This window comes from Molothrus aeneus, chromosome 6 (assembly GCF_037042795.1).
Source record: "Molothrus aeneus isolate 106 chromosome 6, BPBGC_Maene_1.0, whole genome shotgun sequence".
Classification (NCBI taxonomy): domain Eukaryota; kingdom Metazoa; phylum Chordata; class Aves; order Passeriformes; family Icteridae; genus Molothrus; species Molothrus aeneus.
Genome location: NC_089651.1, coordinates 47951728 through 47975392, shown reverse-complemented (window position 1 = coordinate 47975392; position 23665 = coordinate 47951728). Strand labels below are relative to the sequence as shown.

The 23665-nt window shown below is 41.1% G+C and overlaps 1 protein-coding gene across 1 annotated transcript; it reads left to right on the top strand.

Annotated features, from left to right (window-relative positions):
* Positions 1-18671: 18671 nt before the first annotated feature.
* Positions 18672-23068, top strand: LOC136557982 (alpha-1-antitrypsin-like). Its single transcript, XM_066552218.1, has 4 exons — positions 18672-19320; positions 20251-20521; positions 22145-22292; positions 22880-23068. The coding sequence occupies exons 1-4, from the start codon at positions 18672-18674 to the stop codon at positions 23066-23068; spliced, it is 1257 nt and encodes a 418-aa protein (XP_066408315.1).
* The last annotated feature ends 597 nt before the right edge of the window (positions 23069-23665 follow it).

Below are 23665 nucleotides of genomic sequence, written 5' to 3'. Positions count from 1 at the left end.
TCTCTGAAGAGTACAAGGAACCTTTGGCCACATTTCAACATACCAATGCCCCCAGACACACTGACCCAAGGGAGAGAAAATGTGGTGCCAGCACATGGAGTGGGCTGCCCACGTGTTGTGGCCTGTTGTTAACAGGGATAACTAGCCTCACCTCAGCCTCCAACAGCATAGCACCTACAGGTAACTGTAGGTTAAAATATCAAGGATATGCATTTTGATGTTTGACGACTTCCCTTGTTAACTAAAAAAGTAGCATCTACCCCTACCATACTGGAACACTGGGCATACAGGATGCACAATGAGGGGTAAAATTAGACTGCATTGACTTTGCAATGTTTGACCTTCATTTGGCACAGACAGGTCTCTCTGTGCCTTCATTAGTCATCTGTCTCTGATGTTTTTTGGTGTCAATGCCCTACTTGAGAAAAAATGCATTTCTGAAGTGTTTAGAGAGAGCAGTACTGTAGCTGAAGTCACAGGACTTCTGACCTAAAACCCCCCACAATTATCCCTAAGTGGAGATGGAGATTATCTGAGAAGTGCTTTTGTTTTGTATTTCTGAGCAGTCTGACCTGACATTCAGCAAAATTAAGGCTTTTGAGAAGCAATAGGGAATGTTGTAGGCAGCAAGCTGTCATATTTGAAAAGTAACATATTGCACTTCAAAGTTACAAAGTTATTGTGAACTGTCTTGATTTGTCTGAAATGCACGTATTGATATAAGAACCATAAATACCACCAAATCAGAAAAAGTCTGAAGGAAAATCACCACAATTTGCCCTTGGCTAACATAAAATCATATATTAAAAAATTAAAAATACCTTCCAGTTTACTGAAGTATCACTTTTGCAACTGCCTTGCAAGGAAGGAAATGCATCTGGGGATCTCAGGTCTGTGGATTAAAGGAATTCCGCAAGACTGTGGAGAAGGCCAATGCCCTTGACTTCCTTGGTTAGAGAACCAGGCACTACCACCCCACCTGGCATGCATCATTTTTAGTAAATCTGGAGCTCCTTGATGACTGAGAATTCAAGCAAAGAATTTCTCATGAGCCTTTGGGAGAACTGCTAGCTTAGCCAATATCTATTACATGCACAATCACGTGGATGTTCTTGCCAGCTATATTTCTTTGAAGATGTGCCAGTACAGGCAGTACTAAAGGGGCACATCAGGTTTTTAGTCTTTTAAGACTGTTAAGTCTTGCTAGCTCTGTTAATATTTTCCATGAAAATTGTTAGTCCTCATTTGTAAATCTGTGAGTCATTAGGCAAGTACATCACATTTATATCAAAATTTTGCATGCCACCATGCTGTGTGGATGTCAATGGGAGCTGCAGCCAGCTGTATTGATTGTGTGTACTGCAGGTAAGATTGACTTTATCATTTAAGTATGGCACTGAAAAAGGAAACAGAAAACCACAACTTCTGTCTAATTTAGGAATACTGCTGTTCTTCTGTAGGGTCTGTGGCACTCACTCATGTACAGTGCATTTACACCACCCTTTGTTCAATTCTTATTCAATAATGAAATGCACACAACTGAGCACTATCTCTTCTGTTCTGTGAGGGACCCTCTGCAATCCTGCACATTCACCTTCAGACCTGAAAAACCAATATCTGAAATGCTGTGGAAGTGTTGTGGAAGTCCAGAAAGTGGTCAAGCTGACCCTAACAGAGCAGTTCATATGGAAGAACCAGGTCCCTGAAAGAGCAGATGGCTTTGGTTCAAGATTGAGATGCAGATTTCCTTGCTGAGGCCCACATGTGCATATGGATGTAAAAGTGAGAAAGCAGTATCAGGATTCCTTCTCTCTGACAGCATCAATTTTGAACAATTTAATTTCCCATTTTGCAGACTGTTTGGTGTGAGAATTTTTGGTAGCCTGTAAGGATTGTAGGTGGGAAGTGGGTTGTGTAAATGTCCTCTCATAACTTTTAAATTAGTTGGATGATATCAACAATTCCAAACTAAAAACACCCAACCACTTATCTTAAATAAAATTCTGAGCGCTGTCACTTTCCCATCTATGTCCCTATCTCTTGCACTCCCCGTGGTATGACAGAAGGAAAGCAAATTAGATAAAAGCTAAACATGAGCCAACTCTCTGAGTCAGCCACTGAACCACATGTTGTAAGGATTCAGAGGAAGAATTCTCTGTTGTACCAAAAAAAGAGAGGCTTTATTAGTTTCTACAGTTTTCCAAAAATGAGACAGCTTGATCTGGAACTGATCTGAAACTCATGCAAGGGCCTCAGCAAAATTACAGAAACAACCAGAAAAGCAATTTAGAAAACTTGCTTTCCTAAAACTGCAGATTTATAGAAAATCACTTTCCATGCCTTTCACCAGAAATATTATTAGCTAGTGAAACTTTCAGAGCACCAGTAATTATGAGTACTGTTTGGTGAATCCAGCCATCTGGTTACAGGATAAATAAGCCATTGCAGAAATAAGATTTCTGTGGTCAAGACAACCCTAAAACAAACCTGGTTAAACAGAGGTTCATTGAATATTTCCTAATGATTCCTCTCTTTCTTAGTTTAGCTTCATTTTCCGCTGTTTCTCAAAGGTCTCATGAACAAAGAATTTCATTATAAAATTACCCAGGATCATGGCAAAATATCAGTTAAAGCCCAAATGAAGACCAAACTAAGTAAATATTATAGTTAGCCTCATAAGCACTGAGTGGCTGCCTGCCTGGGTGGTGAAATCCCATAGACATAGTAAATCTCTTGTTTATCTTACAGAAATGAAATGTAGGAGGAATAGAAGGCCCTTTGGAATTACATGCTATAAAACCCAGAAAAAATTCATTGGAATACAAATTTTTATTGGTTGCTATGTTTACATACACTAGAGGCCAGAAGAGGACAAATGCCTTAGCAATACAAATGTAGTCTGGTCTCTTGTTTTTCATACAATACTACAAAGACAACACATCACTCACTCTTCTTGAAAATAGCCCTTTTGCCTCTAAAGGTCTACTCTGAAAGCGAGAAGTTCTTCTTCCCTAGTTTTACTTCAAGTAAATGGCATACAACTACTGAATGGCCTATACAGAATGGAAGCTTTTTTTTCTGGGGTATTTCTCCCCTTGTGCTGTGACATCAAGGTTTACAATTCCCTCAAAGGTGGTAACTTCAGCATGTTCCAGAATTGGTGGGAAGGAGCAGGGTGAATCATCCTTTCAGGATTTTCCCCAGAATGGCCATGTTTAAGGAGCCATTATACCCCAACTGAAATAAGACAATTTCCCTTTCTTCTGACCAGAACAGAGCCTGATAATTCCTACTCCACTGTGGAAAACTATAAATCTCCCTACTTAACTCCTTCAACACTCTAAGGAGTAGTTTAATGGTGAAATAGTAGTGGGGGGGGGGGACTGAGTTCAAGAGAGATTTTGAAAGAATAATTAGAGACATTATCTTAAAATAAGTTTGTGAATTAGTGAATAAGGGGTGAAAAAAAAAAGTAATTGTCTGGCAGTATAAACTGAAATTATCATAATAGGTGAATAAAAAGTGGGAGTTGATTTCTTCATACCAAATAGGAGAAAATAGAAAAGTCAGAGTTTGGAAACAAAAAGAAGCAATCACCAGTGCAGTAATCACAAAGAAAAGCCAGTTCCAGTTCAGCCTTCAAAGGGTGAAAAAAACCCTTGGGTCTGAAGGGGTAAAAATGTATTTCTGAAGCCCTGGCAAAAAACGTGTGCCCCTCACATTCTGTTGGTTTAGTCATTTTCACAACAGCCTGGCTGCTCCTCCCAGAGGCAGTGGCTGCCTGGGCTCCAGTGGGGCTGGCACAGGCACACAGAGGTCCCCAAAGCAGTGAGCATCCTCCCGTGGGGGTCAGGACTGGAAACACATGCTGTGTGTGCCAGATCACACTGTTCAGACAGCTGAACTCACAATTATTTCTGCACATGGACACCCAGGTTTCCCAGTCACATACTGGATCACTCTAATTAACCACTCTGTGTTCTCCTAACAGAGTATCTGATATAAAGCTCCTCACATTGCACTGTGTTCTTACCAGTGAGTACCACGCTGGCCAGCAGTTACCCTGCCTGCTCCTCTGGGCTGGTCTTCCCCAGCTGGTCTCCAAGAGTTTTTACCAGACCCTGCATATAGTTTTGCTCTCTGGGAACTCTGGGCTGTTTCCTTGTAGTCTTCATCATGCTGAGCCCTATGGGATACAGGAAGCAAAATTCTTAGGGACGTTTTAGAGTGGGCATAGTTAGACTAAGTAACTCTAGCAATATTCACCATACTGAACATCATTTATCAAAATACCACTTTGAGGCTTCCTATTTAGCCTTAACTGAAGAGCCTCTCATCATGACACCTTTGGCCTAAAGGCTTAATTAATCTTAAAACCACAAACTAGGAAGTTGTTCAACACTCAAATAGAAAATAAAATAGGCATGATTTGTTATTTGTGATCAGGTTAGTGTCTGTCATTAAGTTAATTCAAAATGCCACATACAGTATGGCTTCAACTTTGTAATTATTATTTTAATTAATCCTAATATTTCTCTATAGTTGGAAATATAACTGACTGAAGTATTCTCTTTCTAGTAATCAGACATGTGGAAAAGAATAAAAGTGATACAGCTTCAAAGGAGAGGTTGATTTTTCAAGCATGAAATGCAATTTAGAAAAGATGTCTCAGGAAGAAATGTCGCATCTGTAACATGCAACTAGCACTATAGCTTGTCAGGATTTATGAAGAAAACAACTTTATTTGATATGTCTGAATTTTGAGCTATGCTGCTGTTGGCTTTCCTCTGAAGGACTTTAAATCAGAAAAACAGGGGAAAGAGAGAATTTGCTACATCCCACCAGCCTTTTGCTTGAGAAGCTCTGTGAAAATCCCTCCACCCTTCATTTCTGGCATGAACCTTAGGAGACAGCAAGAAACAGCAGAGCCATTGGGACCCAGGAGCACTCAGTGTTATTTTTGCTCTCTTGTGCTGGCATGCAGCTGTGCCCACAAGAGCAATGTCACTGCTTGCTCTACAGCAACTGTATAAACTTTAATTGCTGTTTAATGTATAACTGTGTTCACTGTGTAAGCCTGTTTAAACAATATAAAAACAGCACAAAAAGCAATAAAGGTCAGATGAATGTGATGGGGTCCTTCTGAAAGTGCCATGGATACCATTAGGTTTTAGTAGCTAAGGACATTAAACTCACATTAGTGATCTGTGTCATAGATTAACTCAATCATTTAATTAATTCATGCCCAGCTGAAGCTCATTAGGGCAATGACAATCTACTCTGTACAAAGGAGCTCTTCTTTATCCAGCTAAGAAGGCAGATGACATTTTCACTACCATGAAGATGATTTTTTAAGTTAAACTTTTAAAGAAAGCAATAAAGCAAATATGGATCACTGAGCACAAATTGTAGAAAGATATAGTATTTTTGGGAAGGCCTAATTCCCATCATTAGTAGATAACTAGGGTATCTACTTCTTTGGTACCCAAATGGCTTCCACAGACTTCAGCTGGTCAGAACAGAGGCATTCATGTAGCATGAAAAAGATCCAGGAAGTCTCATATCAGAAAACCTGAAGGGAGAATCAGGAAACTCAAAAGCAAATCTGCAGCTTCCAATGAATGGGCATCCTACCTCTGGCTGGTTTGGGGTCAGAGTGCAGGGGTCTGAGGTGCATGAAAGAATTTCTGCCAATGTGGAAAATTATGATAAGGGCCTTTTCTGTGAAGGTAACTGAGAAGTGGGGAGGAAAAGGAGGGGTGGAGGGAAGATGAAAATGTTTAAGGGATAAAGATGCTTTGCCACCTCTGGGCCCATTTAACCCTTCCCAGGTCTTCCCAGGAAGACCATCTGACACTGCAGGGGCAGCTCAGGTAAGGGAGAAGAGAGTTTCTTCCCCTGGGACATCTTCCTAAGAAAATAGAAAAGAACAGAGGGAACCCTCACTGGCGTCACAACAAGCCAGAACAAACACATGGAAATTCCTGATGGAGTTCAAGGTGAAAAGGTTGACTTTGTGGTATCCTCAGTACTTGCAAATAATGCTAGAATGTTGCACTTTGCAATTATTCCTTACATCTTGTGATTCTGGTGGGGAATAGAGTCCAGGTGAGCAAACAACACCTACAGGAGAAAGAGGGGTTTGTAGCTGACAGGTCAGAAGGTTATCAGGTAAGAAGGCTCAAGGGGTCCAACATGTTTTTACTACACTGGCAAGGCAGCACTGCATGAATTACAGTTCCATTGGTCCTTCCCTTTCTCTTTGCTCACAACCAACTGTAGGACCACTACCAGCTGGTTATTGCCAGGGATGAGAGGGGACTATAAAAAAGTGTTATGTTTCATGTCTAAGGGCAACAAAGGATATAAATTATGTGCTTTAGATACCTACAGGTTCTACACTGCAGTCCATCGTCTTACAGGCTATCTCTGGTTGCTTGTTGGCTTTCTCCCATTTCAGTTTTACTGGAAATTTCACTTCTTGATCCTAACCAGAAACACAGGCTTCTTCCTGCACTGTTTTTTTCCAAATGTGAATTTAATTTATTGAGCAAACAACTGCACATTTCACATTAGTGGATCACCTGCCTCTGCAGGTGGATAATGGAAAAACCCCAAAATGCAAATAGGTTTCATAAGAACACTACTAAAAATATTTCATAGCAATTGATTACTACAATATTACATGCATGAATCGTGTCAACTATTCCTTGTACTTCCATGGCATTCAGGAGTTTCATTCCCCAGAAGCAGGACTCAGCTCTGCTGAAGTGAGTGTGCGTGGGATGGGAGCCTTTCCCCTTGGAGGCAGGCTGGTGCCTGTACACAGTCCTCCACACCCTTCCCTAATTCCCACTGGTCTCATCCTCAGATCTGCTCCTGAGAGAATGAAACACCATGCCAGAGCAGTTCTAACAACTAGTTTCAGATTTGCCCTTTGGATGAAAAATATTGTCAGAAAACCACTTTTCATTTTGTGAGTAAATGAGCTGAAAGTTTCTCCAAGAGATCAGCAGGTTTTGTCTGACCCCAGCTGAAAAGCAGCAAATTACTGAGCTGAGGGAGGTATTGTAAGAGTCATACAACATTTTAAAGAAGCTTCTAAAATACTGTTCCAGTTCAGAAACTATCAAAATTAAATGCTTTAGTTTTCATCTAAAAAGTATTTGGGAAGAAACTATTCAGCAGATTCAGCAAAAGCTTCAGAAGTTGCTCTGGGCAGCCTGACACAACATGTCTGGATGAAGATGAGTTTTGACAGGAGTATTTCACCCTGTCAGAGTCTCTTCCCTCTTCACCATGCAGCTGACCTTCCCCCAACTAGAAATTCTCTCGGATTTTGTGAAAAAAGAAACACAGGCAATATCTGCATTATTTGCTGTTCCTCAGGAATGATTACCTGTCCCTGATCTGGTTAATGTTTATGATAGAGTCTGGGTTTATAACACTGTTCAACAGCTGAAAGAATATGAAGACAGGACACACTCTGTGCTTTGGAGATAATTGTCTAGAGCAGGAATAAATATCTCCAAACACCAGCCATATTTTGAAACAGTTACTGAGCATCAGATCTTTCACAAACTAAAAATTCAGAGCCCCAAACCCTGGCTTTTCCTTTTAGCTTGCCATCTCCAGCCACCTCCACGGCCACCATCTCCCAAAAGCCATGCTAGTTTCTGAGGAGTAATAAAGAAGGTAGAAGTAAAAATAAAACCATACAAGTCTTCTCATTATAAGCATTACAAGACTAGCAATGAAACTTGGCATGAAAATGCATTTTTACTGTGTAAGAGCTATTTCAAGGCATTTTTCTTCATCAAAAGACACAGGGTAACTCCTGTCTGCTAATATCAGTGCACTATTTGGCCAGATTGGGTTGGATGTATCTGTGTATGCCCAGGTTACTTGTGGTGATGGTCAAGAATTGCTGGGTGTGTTTGCCACATGTCCATGATCACCATCATGTAAATTGCAAAGTATACTCAATGTCAGCTAAAAACTGAGCTAAATCAGTGCTGAGTTTGCACAACTGTCTGTTTAAGTGTTAGGAAATGCAGAAATTCATGTGGCACTGCAAATGCATCTCAAGATGCTCTGCACAGATATCTTTATATTTTCCTTTGGGAAAAGCCTTTTTTGTTGAAAAAAATGCTGAATATTGCTTCTTTCAAGTATATGAATATCTGTGCTTGGAAGTAACACTGAGGCCTCAGAGTTTTACCTCTGGAGAAATATCATGCCAAATCAATGTCAGTGGAGCAGGTCTCCACCAGTCCCATCCTTCACCAAAAAGCACAGCACTGCCACCTTCATCCTGGCATTTCCTAACTGCAGGAGTTTGCAGTTAATGTGTCCCCCTGAGGGGCCTGGCATGTGACAGCCCTTTCAGGAGTTCCAGGTTTTATCACCTGCAGTGTCCCATTTCTGAGGTGTCTAAGTGCCTAATAATCACTACATATGGAAGATGAGACCAAAAAATGAGATTCTGGGGGTAAGAGAAGACAGTGCAAATGCTGGAGCAATCAGCCTAACACACAAGAGATAGTAGAATTATGGGGTTTAAAATCAAGCTAAATAATGAGCTAGTTTTCCATATGCTGGGTATTTGTGTGTCTCCAATTTCTCTAAATCTCCAATTTCCTAGCCATTTCAGAGAAATCTAAAGGTATTTGAGCAGAGGTGATGTGCTTTTGAAGGAGAGATCTGAAAGCAGAAAGCGTTTCCACAGTACATGTACAGAAGTTGAAAACCCCTGAGCAGCTTCCAGAGTTTAAATCTCTTACGGACCACATCTCACAGCTCACGGCAAGAGGTGTGCAGACATTTTAAACCTGCAGAAGCCCAGGACCTTCCTTTGGTGAAAGAAGCAACCATTACTAAAATAAAGATCTAACACTGAGTATGTTCAGACCACATAATTTTAGAACATAGAAACAACAGGATCACTGAATCTTCCTCTTTCCTGTGGTTCTCCATAGGGAGCAATTGCAAACAGACACAGAGAGGAAGGAGATTTGTCCCCGTGAAAGGTAAAGAACTGTCAACAATTGTTCTCAAACCCACTCACATATAATTTCTATTCATTGCTCAAGAAAGAACATAAATCTACTCAATAATAAATGTATATGTGCAAGACAAACGAGTGTGCACTTGAACATTTTCCAAACCATGTTCTCCTGTGCTAAAGGATTTTATCAGAGATAGCTCTCCCCACTGCAATCACACAACTTCATCTTGGGAGATGCTTTAGTTTGTCCTAAGAGAAGACAGCAAACAATCAGACTTGTTGAGACACTTGCAGTTAAGCTTTTTGCACCCTTAGAAAGTAAATGGAATTAAATCCCAACTTCTTGAGCCCCACCACTAAGAACACATCTGAAAACTTACCATCTTAACAGACATATGTGAAAGAAAATGGCCATATCAAATATTTCTTTCATATCAACTTTTTAATGTAGCCCATTCAAGCTCACCTGCTCCAAGGTTCACCAGTTTCCATCTGTCCACTTCGTAGGCTACAGAAAGTGTATCATTAGCAGGCTTGAATTACAGGCAGGACTAGGGAAATCAAGGCAGCTACATGGATTCCTACTGAGATTCAGTCAGTACTGGGAAGTGTCAAGGTCTCTGAGGAGAAGAGCACAGTCCTGTGCAGTGCTGCAAGTCTGAGCACAGGCAGCACCATGGAGGGGTGTGAGCCACCTGCCATGGCTGTGGCGTGCTGGAGCACGGCAGATGGCCCAGCAGATTTGTTTGTTCTCAGTGTGCATTTTGTGTGCTGAGCTCTGGCAGAGCCTGTGTCTGGGCAGCCAGGAGGGAGCCTGCCTGCTTCCCTTGTGCTGGCTCTGCTGGGGCATGCCTGAGGACCAGGGAGATGACACCTTCCCAGGAGCTGAGTGTTTCAGGGAAAAGCCTCTGGACTCGTGGTGAGAAGCAGAGAGGAGTTTCCCTGCAGGATGAAATGAAAACCTGCAGTGTAAGTGGAGACAGGCACTCCTGAGATCATGGCTTCAGAGTCATTTCTTGTTAGAAAAGTAGAATGATTTATGTTGGAAGGTATCTCCAATGTTGGAAGGTCATCCAATCCCACCACCTGCTCACAGCAGCACCAGCCTGGAATCTAGCTCAGGTTGCTCAGGGCCATGTCCAGCAGGTTTTGGATGTCTTCAAGGACAGCAGTTTCATGGCCTCACACAGAGATGTGTCCTTGTATTTCACCTCCCTGTGAACACTCCTTTCCATAGATCTCATTGGTGTTTCGCTTGCTACAGTTTGCATCCCACAAATAGCTTCTACCACTGAGCACCTCTGGCTCCATCTGCTCTCTAGCATAGTCCATCATGTGGGAGAGGACAGCAAGTGCAGTCTCTCCCTTAGCCTTCTCTTCTCCAGGCTGGAAAAGATCTGTTCCTCCAGCGTCTCCCCACTTGTCCTGGGCTCCAGCCCCCAGAGACCATCAGCCATCCTGGAGAGATGGCACAGATGCAGGGGGATGACACATCTCTGGCAGCAGCATCCTGTATTTTGGTCAGGGTAAAGCAACTGTGCACCCCAGCCTAAGAGAAGGAATCAGACTCCAAGCTGGATTTTGGAAGTGATAGAACATAACTCTCCTCAGGACCCAGAAGGTCTTGACTGCATTGCAGAAAGGAACTGATGCTGGACTGGCAATAAGGGAAGGGACTCACTGCAGGGGATCAGGGGACAGTACCACATGTGCTTTCCCTCATTGGAGCTGGAATTCTTGTCTGAGCAAGACATTCCCCCTTGGAGTGAGCCCAGACCTACTCTGCGGGGTTGGCAGGGGGCAAGACCAATGCACAACATGAAAGCAAAGAAGAAGGAATTTGAAGGTGAAGGTCTGCTGTATTCTCACTTGGAAGCACTGGAGAAGGCACTTGGCACAATTGCACCTGATCTGTATTAGCACCTGTTCCAGCAGGTCACTACTGACCTGTTTCATGTAACCACTCAGAGTGCCTTTCCTCCTGAAACACAGAGCTCCACAAATTAAATCTAGCCTGGCAGGGCAGAGTGGGATGCAGCTTTCACCAGCTCCACGCTGACATTTACTCTCAGAACTCTCGTAGGAGGGACTCTGTGCTCTCTGTACTCCAGAGGGCATCAGCAGAACAGAAACAACCCATTGTGTTTTAAAATGGCTTTTAGGGAAATTAGTCAAATATTTTAAAAATATGAAAGTGTTTCTCTACTAGAGAAGCAAGCATACAGTTCTTCTAATTTACATAATTAATTCTTTTTGGACTACAGCCAACCTGATTTCAAGGGAATTTATACTGGATTACTCCTGTTAATGTTAATGACTCCTGTTAATTCACTAAAAAATGATACAGTATTATTAAGATCTTTCAATAATAATAATACTTTAACAACTCCAGAGTAACTTAGGGTTCAAAGTAAAAAGACACCTAATATTGCAGACCAAGAGGACCAAATTGAAGGATTGCTGTCTTTCAGAATGCCACAGCAGTGCCTATCTAATCCTACTGCTTGCATAAAAAGAGAGCTACAAGTTCCTATGCAACATATTCTGATATAAAATATTGAAAGAGAGTCTCAGCAAATTTCAGGATGGCTTACATGATTGGATGAAATTGTTATATAGATGAGGAAAAAGAAAATAGCTATCACATTGGATATAACATTGGGGATTGATATAGATTAGATTTTATTTACTTCATTTTCCCTCTTGCACTCCCACACAAATTTCAGCAGCTGAATGGTACTTCCAATTGCAAGAATAAATTGCTCTTAAATAAAGTCATATGAAGTTGATTTGGTTTTCCTCCACTTTTTTTTTTTTTTTCCTTTGGTAGCTTTACTCATAGCTGAACTTTTGTTACTCATCTTCAGTCTGAATATGTTTTAGGTAGCTTCTGTAAGCTGAGAAGCTATTGTTCATTTGTTTACAGAAAAACGGGCTGCATGTGCCTAGCTGCTTTTTTCAGTCTGTAAACAATTCAAACATTTGCTAGCAGTCTGGACCAAAACTTCTACTGAACTATTGTGCTTACCTTTGCACAGGTAAGAGGCAGAAGCCACGAGGGAAAGGATTTGCAGAAGCTCCAACAGCCCTAAATGCACAGAACCTTCCATGCTGTACGTACTGGTAGTTTCACATGTGCAGGCATACAGGCTGGAAAAGAGAGGAGAAGAAATGCTTCCATCCATTGCTAACCCCTGAGGAATGGCCCAGAGAAAAATTCTTCCAAAACATTTATCCTGTAATTGTAAAGCTTTTCTTTCTGAAAGATTCCTTCTTTAACATGCACTACAAGAAAAGGTATTTTCTTTACAAGAAGGACATTGAGGTGCTTCAGCGTGTCCAGAGAAAGGCAACAGAGCTGGTGAAGGGTCTGGAGCACAAGTTTTAGGAGGAGCAGCTGGAGGAGCTAGGGTTGTTTATGCTGGGGAAAAGGAGGCTCAGCAAAGACCTAATCACTCTCCAGAACTACCTGAAAGGAAGTTGCATCAAGGTGGGTGTTGGTCTCTTCTCTCAAGTAACAAGTGACAGAAAAACAGGAAATGGCCTCAGTTTGTGCTAGCACACATTCAGATTGGATATTCAAAAAAATTTCTTCACCAAAAGGATTATGAACACTGGAACAGGCTGCCCAGGGAAGTGGTGGCGTTACCATCCTTGGAGGTATTTACCAGATGTGTAGATCTGGTCCTTAACTACAAGGTTTAGTATGGAGTTCTCAGTGCTGGATTAATGGTTGGACTGGATGGTCTTGGATTTATTTATCAACCTAAATGATTCTAGGATGTATAGCATCTTTCCTCCTTGAATCCCCTGCCTCCTAAGGGGATGATCCTCCAGGATGGAAGGTGTTCACTGGGGCACTGACCTGTGAGTTTTCCAAGCCCTCAGTCATACCCACATTAGCACAGCCCCTGTGGCTGCTGCAGGGGCACACCCTCACAGGGGGTCATGTATAACACAGGTGGCCTGGCCATAGGGTCCAGCTCTGTGTGAGAGCAGGCTCTGGTGTCCTGCCTGCCCTTCCCTGTCTGCCTTTTGGCAGTGCTTGCACTTTGTGCCAGCCCACACTGTGAGTGCAAGGCAACAGCTTGTCCTTCAATCCATTGCTGCATGAGGCATCAGGTGACACCATTCTGGCTGAGGTGTGCTGCGTGCCACGGGGTCCTGGATGCACATCTCTGCCACCATCCTGCCATCCCTACAGCAACCCCCAGCCACTACAAACATCAGTGCTGCAGCCTTAACTTTAAAAGGGATGTCCCCAGAAATTGGCCCCTATTAAAGGCAATGTAGGTAATTAAGTAATAGTGTATCATTTAAAACAAATATGCCAAATAAAAACTATTAAAAGTCCAGTATAGAGGAAGAAAAATACCTCCTTGAAAAATACTAAATTGAGATCTGGCAGCAGCATGCATCCACAGCTGTCTTTTCCTTAGGTTCATGTCTAGTATTATGTATATGTTTCATTTCACTCACTTCAGTTACTTCTTCTGTATGAACTCATGCAGTTTACAGAAGTTAATGATGCACATGAGGCATTTCCCAGAGTGAGTAGCTAGATTCCCATTAGGAGGATGTGTAGAAATGCAGGCAACTCTTAGGACTGTTATAAGAAAAGGCCAGGTCTGGCCATGCATATACAGCAAAAATCAAGTGCCTGCCCAGAAAAATTGTCTTCACTGTTTACTCTGCACCATTCCTAAAGTAATAACACTTGTCTGTCCTGGTTAATGTTTTCTAGAGGACGTTTTGCTTTCATAATGCTATTCAACTGTATAAATAAGGGAGGGAGCTGCAGAGTAGTCCTGGTGAAGAAAGCAGGATCCCAGGGAGCTGCTGTAAGTAGTGATTTTTTTTTTGCTTCCTATAGAGACTTTAAAAGTGTCTCCTCTTGTTGAAGGCAATCAATTTTAAATCTATTCTAGGGTTGTATCTTATACTGACATCTGTCCTATATAATGAGGTTTTTATCATGGCGCCTGGATATAAAGGACATAGGCATCACAACTGAGGGAATGAGTTGCCCGCACATTGTCAGGTCACTGGAGGAAGGATTGAGAATCTAAAAGCAGAGCAGAGTGTCTTGTCAGAAAGCAAGGTGGTCTCTGGAGCCAAGGAATCCTAAAAGGGGGACTTTTCTTGATGTACCTCCTGCTAGAAATAGGCCCTGATTCATTAAAAGTCTGAAGATGGTTGCTTAGAACTTTTTTTAATATATTGGTGCTTATTTTTAAGTAATTCTGGTGATTTTTATCCTGAAGGTCTACAAGAAATACCATTGCTTAGGGAATGGTGCATCTATTGTCTACTTCTGTTTTAGATGAGACATCACTGAGGAAATCATCAGGCCCATTGAGAGGGAAGTGGAGAAACTGGTGATTTTTCACATGTTCAGAAGATCACAGGGAGGTCAACATTTTTAATGAGCCAGAAACCAGCCTGTGGTTAGGTGTACACTGGAATGTAGAAACTGAGAACCTGATCTGATCTGTTCTTGCAGAGAGAAGAAAATCCCCTCTATCCTAACCACTGCACTTTTTTGTCTACTTTTTTATTCTCTTGGAGTCAGTGATGCTTCATCCCTGAGTGTGTGCAGTGACTCTGGTTCAACAGCAAACACTCATGGTGGCCTGGTAGAAGAGTGAGAGCTTATGTTCACCTGTTTCCAGGTAAAAGGAGTCTTGGAGGTGAGTGATGCCACTTTCTGGGTGAGTTCTCCAATGCTAAGCTGGCTCACAGAAGATAGAAAAAACACAAAACAGCCCAGGGAATGAACAGTCACATGCCTTTCTAAAGGATAATGTAAACTAGGCAACTAGGTTTCCACATTTCTGCTGCAAAAGGAATTATTTTGATGAAATATTCACAGTGGTTGGATTCTTTGAACAGTGCAATAGCCTTGGCTTGTGTTTGCAATCTCCTCAGGGGCTCAGGCACAGAGGTATCAAAACTCTGAATGACAAGAGAAGTGAATGTCTAGATGATCATTTGGAACAGGCCCTGAACCTGTTCAGGTGCATATGATTAAATAAGCAGAGCTTTCTGGCCAGCCAGGAAGGCACAGGTGAGTTTGTGGTGCTCCTTTGAATAGGTGGCCCTGGACCTATAAAGCCTGGACCTATGAAGCTTCATCACCTCAGAAGCCTGGTTAGGCTTCTGAGGTCATGGTCTCAGACCCAGGTATGGCTAGTCAAGTCTTTCTTTTGTGATTTTTGTGTGCTTGGGTGATTCTTTTTACAAGTCTCTAAATAGCTGATATTTAGTTCAGCAGACACCACTGGTGGTTGTGGTGCTGTAACTTGATGTGCCTGGTGCCCCCACAGTGCTTTCAGGAAACAAATTTCTCAGATTTCCTTCTTCAGAAACAATCAGGAGGGAAGCAGCACCATCTGGTGAGCAAACAGCTTTTCTAGTTATGCCTTCATATGTTTTTGAGTAGTGCAAATTTTCATGTTGCCTGAAATGAGATTATCAGTGAGGATCCCTTATGGGAGTAGTATGGGATGAATATTCATTTCCTGGAATATTACATGGGACTCTAAAGGCAGAAAGTTGTCTCCAGAATCTCTTCAATCATAGAGAAAGAAATCAGCCCTAAAATGGACAAAATACCTATATCCATAAAGAAGCAAGTTCTGTCAGTCAGAAAACTGAGTCCAGCCCACTCCCAGGTTTTCTGGTGGAATTATTCTAAGGCAACTTTAGCTATTCCCAGTGTTCTCCGTTTTCTTTCTGAGTTGCACAGTAGGGCATATTGTGCTAAGGAAGAGGTAATATATTCAGCAAATATTATCACCAAGTCTATTACAGATAAATTGCTGCAAACACTGTCTTCCAAGTGCTGGCATGCTCTTGTATCATTGTCTGGTTTGATTGAAAGCTCTTCTTTGAAGACACCTATTCTTGAACACCACAAATAAACTGTCCTTGTGTAACACACACAAAGAAAAGAGGCAGAGGTTAATGTGTTGCCTTCCAGGCTATTCAACAAGTCAGACTAGATTTGGAACTAGAATTGAAGTGCTTTTCACTCCTACTGCCATGTTGATGGATAAACTGTTTTGTGGTTTTTGGTTTTTTTTTTTTGGAAATTATAGAAGTAAAGGTCTTAAAGAGCTTTCTGCAAACTTAACTCCTCCTGTCTGGAAATTTCCTAAAGACTTTACTGCACAGGTTCTCAGCCCTTTGCTTTTTAATAAATCATTAGCAACTATGCTCCATAGGAAAATCCATCAGTCTTTAAGACCATATGAGAATCTGCATCTTCAGTTTCCTACTGAAATGGTGTCTGTTGTCAATTTGTCAGTGGTTGATCACTTGTTAACCCAGAAGCCACAATAACATGCAATGAAATATGAAATAACAATCCACAATCATATTCTGAAGGTTGAGAAAGTGCAAATCTTATTATAAAAGTACTTTTAGGTTTCAAAACAGGGACTAATGAAGAGGACCATTTGTATCTTGAAAGCTTAAACAACAAAAAAGACCTCTACAAATCACAGCTGCTAAGTCTTTTATAATCTTATGCCTTTAAAACTAACCATTATCAAGATTTTTGTGAGGTCTGACTCATGAGTCTTGACTGTTTGTGATTGGCCAGTACTGAGTAACAGATGGATGATTCAGATTGTATTTAATTATCTGTGAATTCAGAACTGTAATAAAATGAAATTAATTCCATGAAAGTACATAAATTAACTACAAAATGTGAACATGTTGTAACTACATTGAGAAAAATATATCAGGATAAGGAAAATTGCCTTCAGAAACTGTAATTAATATTTTACAGAATCCTTACAGCAAAACCATTATATATCCTTTCACCATAATTTTGAGGTCAAGCCAGTTAAAATCCCTTTCTGCTTTGTATTCCAAATAAATAGAATTGGCATTTTGAGGCAAATAGAAAAGCCAAACTATCAGGTGTCATATTTTGTAATAAATATTAAATGTGATGAGATAGAGAACAGGTGGCAACTTATGTTTAAAATGAAATGTTTCTCTTTTTTGGTATTCATGTTCTTCTTAATAAATTATGACTGCAGCTGAGTAAATAGTTCATAGTAAATAATTTATCCACAGGCAGCTTCTGAATCAGCCTGCTGGATATGTGGAAATAGATTAGGCTTAGCTCTGATGCTTTTGTTTGGGAGTTGATTTGTCTTCACAGTCTGACTAATACACTGGCTCACTGATAATAGTTCTTAAAACTCAGAACTGGAGCTCTTGTGTTGAGTTACAAGTACCTAGATACATCAAGAATTATTTCAATGTCAAAATCAGAAGAGACCAAACTATAACTTAAAACTACTGTGTACAGTAATTGAAAATGTTGCTACCAAGAACCCAACCATTACAGTTCTTACACTTGTCAGTAATGCTGTTATTGCAAATCGGCCTGCTTTTTAAAATTACTTATAACAAACATATAAATGTTTGAATGTTTGATTATAGCTTGAAAATGTTTTGTTGTTCTCATGAGTCTATCTGTAAGTGGATATTCAACTACTAATACAAATTGCTCCCTCTGATGATGTAGAGAAAGCAGGACCATAAGCATAGCACTTTTTGATGAGGTTCTCAAGTTGAGTCATGCCAGAGATGAAAGGTGCAATTGGTGTAATATGTCTCTCTGTGCACAATTTTAGCAAATCTGGCTCATTATCTCCTCAAACCCTGTGCAACTCTTGCACCATTTCTTTGCCCTAGATTCCTCCTCAGAAATGAGGCCTATTGGGACATTCATACCCCATTTCCAAGGTCTCTTTTTAAGAGCTTATGGAGTGCAGTGTCAGCTCTGCAATGAAACGTGGCTACCACAGCCAAGTGTAACACATTGATAAACCCTTCACCCTTTTACCAGTGGAGCAGCTGATAAAAATAAGGCCTTGTTCTTTGTAAATGGCATTGATTACTTCTGCTGTGCTGAAAATGAATCCACTCCAACAGTTTTGTGTAAGAGACAGCATGTTATTTCAGGTTCTTATTTAAAACACTACATTATTTCTATTCAGAAAAAACCCACCTATTCCTTAGAGAGGTAGGTGCTTATATCTGGTTTGCTACTGAAGAACAGCCCCCATTATTTGTCCTTCTTTTAAATAGGACACCTTATCAGCCTGACCAAAAGTTTATTTAAAGATCTCCTGCCTGCCTGTTTGCTCAGATTCTGTTTCCAGGTAGCTACTGATTGCTGCTCACTTGCATGAATTTCCTCTTTCTCCCCTAACTCACAAGACACCAGACCTCTTCTAAGATGAAATTTTAATAAATTATTCAGACCATTAATGTCAAAAGTAGAGTTGCACCACAGCTTTTCAGCAATTAGCCAGGAGGTGTTTTGTGATGGGATATGCTCCATTCTCTAGCCTGCTGAGGGTGCTGTGTATTCAACTAATCCATGCTGAATTTTGTCTTTGCAGGTATTTAGGGTGGGGGTGGCAGAAGGAGTTGGCAGAGACTTGCCAGGAGGCCTGGGAAAATTAAAAAAATTAAAATCTGGCAAGAATTGGAGATCATGGAAACTGAGGAAAAAAAGAAAGAGATAAGACTTTTTGATTCAGTGGTAATGAGAGAATAACTCTTTCTACTTAATTAATTACTTACCTCAGTAACATCATGTCCTTTTTTTTTTTCTGTAGGATTTTAATACAAGAACATGAAGACCACATTCTACCTAAGTTTGCTGCTGGCTGGGTTTCACACTGCTGCCCACAGTCAGCTCCCACCCAGTGACCACAATGGACATGACCCAAATGACCCTAAACACCACATACATCATGGAGGTGAAGCGATGGCTTGCCTCAGACTTGTGCCAAACAATGCTGACTTTGCATTCCAGTTTTTTAGGGAGGTTGCACAGGAGGCACCAAATAAGAACATTTTCTTCTCTCCTGTGAGCATCTCCACTGCCTTTGCAATGCTGGCCCTTGGGGCTAGATCAGCCACAAAGTCTCAGATCCTGGAAGGACTTTCCTTCAACCTTACAGAGATTCAGGAGAAGGAGATACATGAAGGCTTCCACAACCTAATCCACATGCTGAACCATCCTGAGGGTGGAGTCCAGCTCAACATGGGGAATGCCATCTTTGTAACAGAGAAGCTGAAACTCCTAAAAAAGTTTTCAGATGATGCCAAGGCTCTGTATCAGCTGGATGCTTTTACAACTGACTTTAACAAACCCACAGAAGCTGAAAAGCAGATCAATGATTATATAGAGAAGAAAACACATGGGAAAATTGCTAATTTGGTCAAGGACATGGACCCACAAACTGTAATGCTTCTGGCTAGCTTTGTTTTCTTTAAAGGTAAGTCTCCTCTAGGGTTCACATTCTCCCTATTCATTCTTATCAACACCCCTAATGTCGCCTACCTCAACTAAAAACTGGTCTGGGGAAAATTTCCAATGCTCCTTGCTGAAGGCCAGAAGATCCCCTAATGGCACAGTGGAGGTGGTGGAGGGGTAACAGGAGGCAGGTAATGGGCAGGCAGCTGGAGGCCACACAGTCTTGTTTCTCTCTGTGACAGCTCCAGGAGCTCTGTTCCAAGCCACAGCCTTCCAAGCTGGGTGTAACTGTAACTCCAATTGTCCCATATTCTTCTCATTTTCAGTGAAGGCACTGAGACTTATATAGGACCTCATGCCTCTTTTTAGATTACGCATGATTCCATAGCCTAATTTACTACATACTCCTTTTTTCTCCCTATCAGAGTCCTTTATACAGGCACACTAACATTTTTATATGGGAGAAGCTAGTGACGAATAGGGGGGAACATTTTAAGGAACAAAGCAGAAACAATGTGCATTTCTGATGTGGGTTAGATGTGCCCTTAAGCCCGACATAACACCAGTCAGATATGAGATCCTACAATATTTTATCTACAAATATGATTAAAGTCAGTAGAAATTATTGCATGCAGTATATGAGTACACAGATGATATTTACAGAAAGCCCACATAGATCTCCTGAACAGAAAAGCTGTGGTAGGTACAAAAAACCCCATCTAATTATTTCATTACTGGCATCTGAATTATAAATTGAAAGTGGAATACAATGCACTTTTTTGAACAGGTAAAAGATCCTTGCATTACTGTGATACACATTCTAAAGTGTCACATTTGAAAATTCAGTATTTAATGCATGGAGAAACAGGTAAATATTACTAGCTATAAAAAACTTAGACTATGATGAGATAAAACATTGAATATTCAGTTAAATTCTCCTTCTCTCTATCAGGCAGCTGGGAAAAGCCTTTCAAACCAGAGCATACTGAAGAAAGGGAGTTCTTTGTGGATGCTGAAACAACTGTGAAAGTCCCCATGATGTACCAGATGGGCAGATTTGACTTCTACTTTGATGAGGAGCTGTCATGCACTGTGGTACGGCTGCATTATAATGGCAGTGCTACTGCATTTCTGGTTCTGCCTGCAAAAGGGGAAATGAAGAGTTTAGAGCAAACTCTGGACAAGGAAACCATCCAGAAATGGTCAGACCATCTCTTCCAGAGGTAATCTTCTGCCAGTCAGCTGCAGTGGCACCTAATTTGTAGTATTTCTTCTTTTTGGGGAATGCAAACACTGTGATTGTGGTGATTCTGGGAACTGAGTGGGTTATTTTTGGCTCATATGCCCTAGTTGTAAAAATCTTGCAGCTGGTTGGTATTTAACTATTCTTTTGTTGGTGGATGAGTGACTTGCTGGACTCCCAACCAGAGCAGAGACCATCCTATTCCTACCTGAGGAATAGCAAGCCTAGACTGGTGTTTCTAAAATACTCCATGGACTGAAAGGAATGGTTGCAATTTTAAGTCAAATCTTCTATACTGAGATTTCAGCTAGTGTGTTTTTCCTCTCTTATGTCACTGATACACTGTGACTCAGGCATAAGTATGAACCTTAAATAAACCATAACTTACACAGTTTGTAGTAGTGCTTACAGGCATGGTATGTCCTACACAATTATCTTGCAGTTGTTGTTAGAACAGGCAAGTGATTAATTGTGGATGTCCTGATTTTCTGGCATTTTGTTTTGAAACTATATCTAATGAGTTTCTGTTAGCTTCAACCATTGACACCAACATCAGCTAATGCATTTTACAACCTTGTTTGTCTGGGAGAGATCTTAGCAACAGTAGATGAGTAATATCAAGTTAATATATGCTTAATTTACCAAGCTCTGCCCTAATTCACAATTAATAAGGCTGTGCAGTTCACACCCATCTATCTCAGTGCATCATCACAGAAATACCAGCACAGTTAGTAAAAATATAATGGGTAGCAAACTGAATATGAGCTAATAATGTGATACCTCAAATATCAAAATTAGAATGTATCATTCTCAGCTGCAATATCAGAAAAACCCTTATCTAAATGAATTTGTGGTGCGAGGTCATTGAGGATGAATATAGGAATAAGTTCTCCATGGGAGAAACTGTGAGAACCAAATGGCAATTTCTGTTTTACTGTTTTGTTGCAAAGCAGCAAAAGACTTGAGCTACCTAAAGGGTAATCACTGCTGTGGGTGACTGAGGACCCCTGGACAGGGTGTGAAAAGAAACCCAAGATAAATCATACTGAGCAGGAGCTGCCTGCAGACAGCTCGCAGTCAAAGGCAAACTTGATCATGGCCAGCCCACAGGAGGAAGACAATTAGAGGACATGGAATCCAAACGTGCAGGCAGCAGATCTTTCCTGGGGCCATGCCAAATGCCCCAGTTATGCCAAAAATACTTATTTGATTTGAAATGCTGGGATTTGCCACACTTCTCCCCAGGCAGACTTTGATCAGGACTTCTCTTCAGCTGTCTACCTTCCTGAGCATCATGGGCTATCCTTTGTCTCTGCCTGTAAAGAGGGGCTCTTGCTACTGTTCTAGTAGAAGGCAGAGTGCTTTCAGATTTCCTGAAAAAAACACCAGATAAATACTATTATGATTGCTATTTTTATTATTAAGTATGATAGTGCTTCTATCACCATGAGAAGCACCAGCAATTGAATTGGTGCCCACTGTACATTCAGGGTCCAAACACCTGGGATTTGATACTCAAGGGAATTAAACAGATTTCTCACCATCCTTTATATTGCTGAGAAATCCTTCTCACCACACTTTGTGTTTCTCCTCTATCTAATAGATCTATGAACTTCTATTTCCCCAAATTTTCTATTTCTGGGAGCTATGAAATAAGTAACACCCTTAGGAAGATGGGAATTGTGGATGTGTTCACCAACCAGGCAGATCTCTCTGGCATCACTGGCACCCCAGATCTGAAGGTTTCCAAAGTAAGTATTTTCCATTCATGCAGGAAAATCCATAAGTGGTAGTAGCATCCAGCAACACCAGGTATCTACAGCTCCCAGCTTCCCACCTTGCCTGCAGCTGGGTCACCCAGGCCTCAGCCTGCAAGCTTAGAAAAGGAGATTGGCTCTTGGTGACACTGGAGATCAGATTAGATTGCTGCATGTCTGTTTTTTACCAAGAATAGTATTGGCCAAAATTTTTTGGACAGTATCTGAAACATGCGAGGAGCATCAACCCCTGACTCCTCAAGGAAAACCACTAATGCTCCCAGGCACAGCACAACCTTCTCACCTGTCCTTCTCACCCTGGAGACTCAGTTTTGGAGGCACAGACACACAATTACAGGTGGAGCCTCTATCCTTCATCCAGTACTTTGGACTTTTTTAGGAGATCTCCATAGCCCCATCCTAACCCTCATTTAAGCAGCCATGACCACAACAATAGAGCTCTTCTGCCTCTACTCACTTCTCAGTGGATCCCCCAAAGCAAGGCTGCTTTAAAAGGACTCTGATTAATTTCTCAAGAGGCTGTTGACTGCCCAGAGTGACTCTATTTTCCTTTTTCCTAGGTTGTCCACAAGGCTTCTCTGGATGTTGATGAGAAAGGCACTGAGGCAGCAGCAGCAACTGCTGTTGAAATAATGCCAATGTCTCTTCCTCCAACCATTGAATTCAGCCATCCCTTCCTCATGCTGATTTTTGACAGAGATACAAACAGTACACTATTCATAGGAAAAATAGTTAACCCAACTAGTTGAAGTGACATATGAATTTTGTTTGCTACTACTAATTAAAGATGTGAAAATGCATTACATGATTTATTTCCATTTGTACCAGCTCATATATGGTTCTTTGTTAATAACAGTTTTTATTTTATGTCATCATCAAAAACTGTTGGTATTGACACTTGCTGAAGAGGAAGGAAGAAATTGTTTTAAATTCAGCTAGAAAATAATGCCTTTTTTACCTGACTGAAAGACCTAAGCTTTGCCAGCATTTGGAAAGAAATGTTTAGGTTATAATGGAAGACTCCTGCTTAATACGAGGTAGTCCCAGGTAAAATTATGAACATCCTTGCAAACAAAGCAGAAGTGGTTGCAATTTACCATAAGTAAATCTGAGATGGGAACAGTTGGATTAACATTGCAGGGTCACAGAAAGCTGAAGCTCCTAATAGATTCAGCACCGGGAATGTGAAAAGCGGCCTTCAACAGTCTTCTGTACCAGACACCTTTTATCATTCTTAGTATCAATCTAGCAGCAAATCTTCCAGAGTTTCTTGCAGCTTACAAGAGAGCAGGAGGATCAAATCTGCCTTGAATCTGATTTTCACCACATGTTACCAATTTGACAGA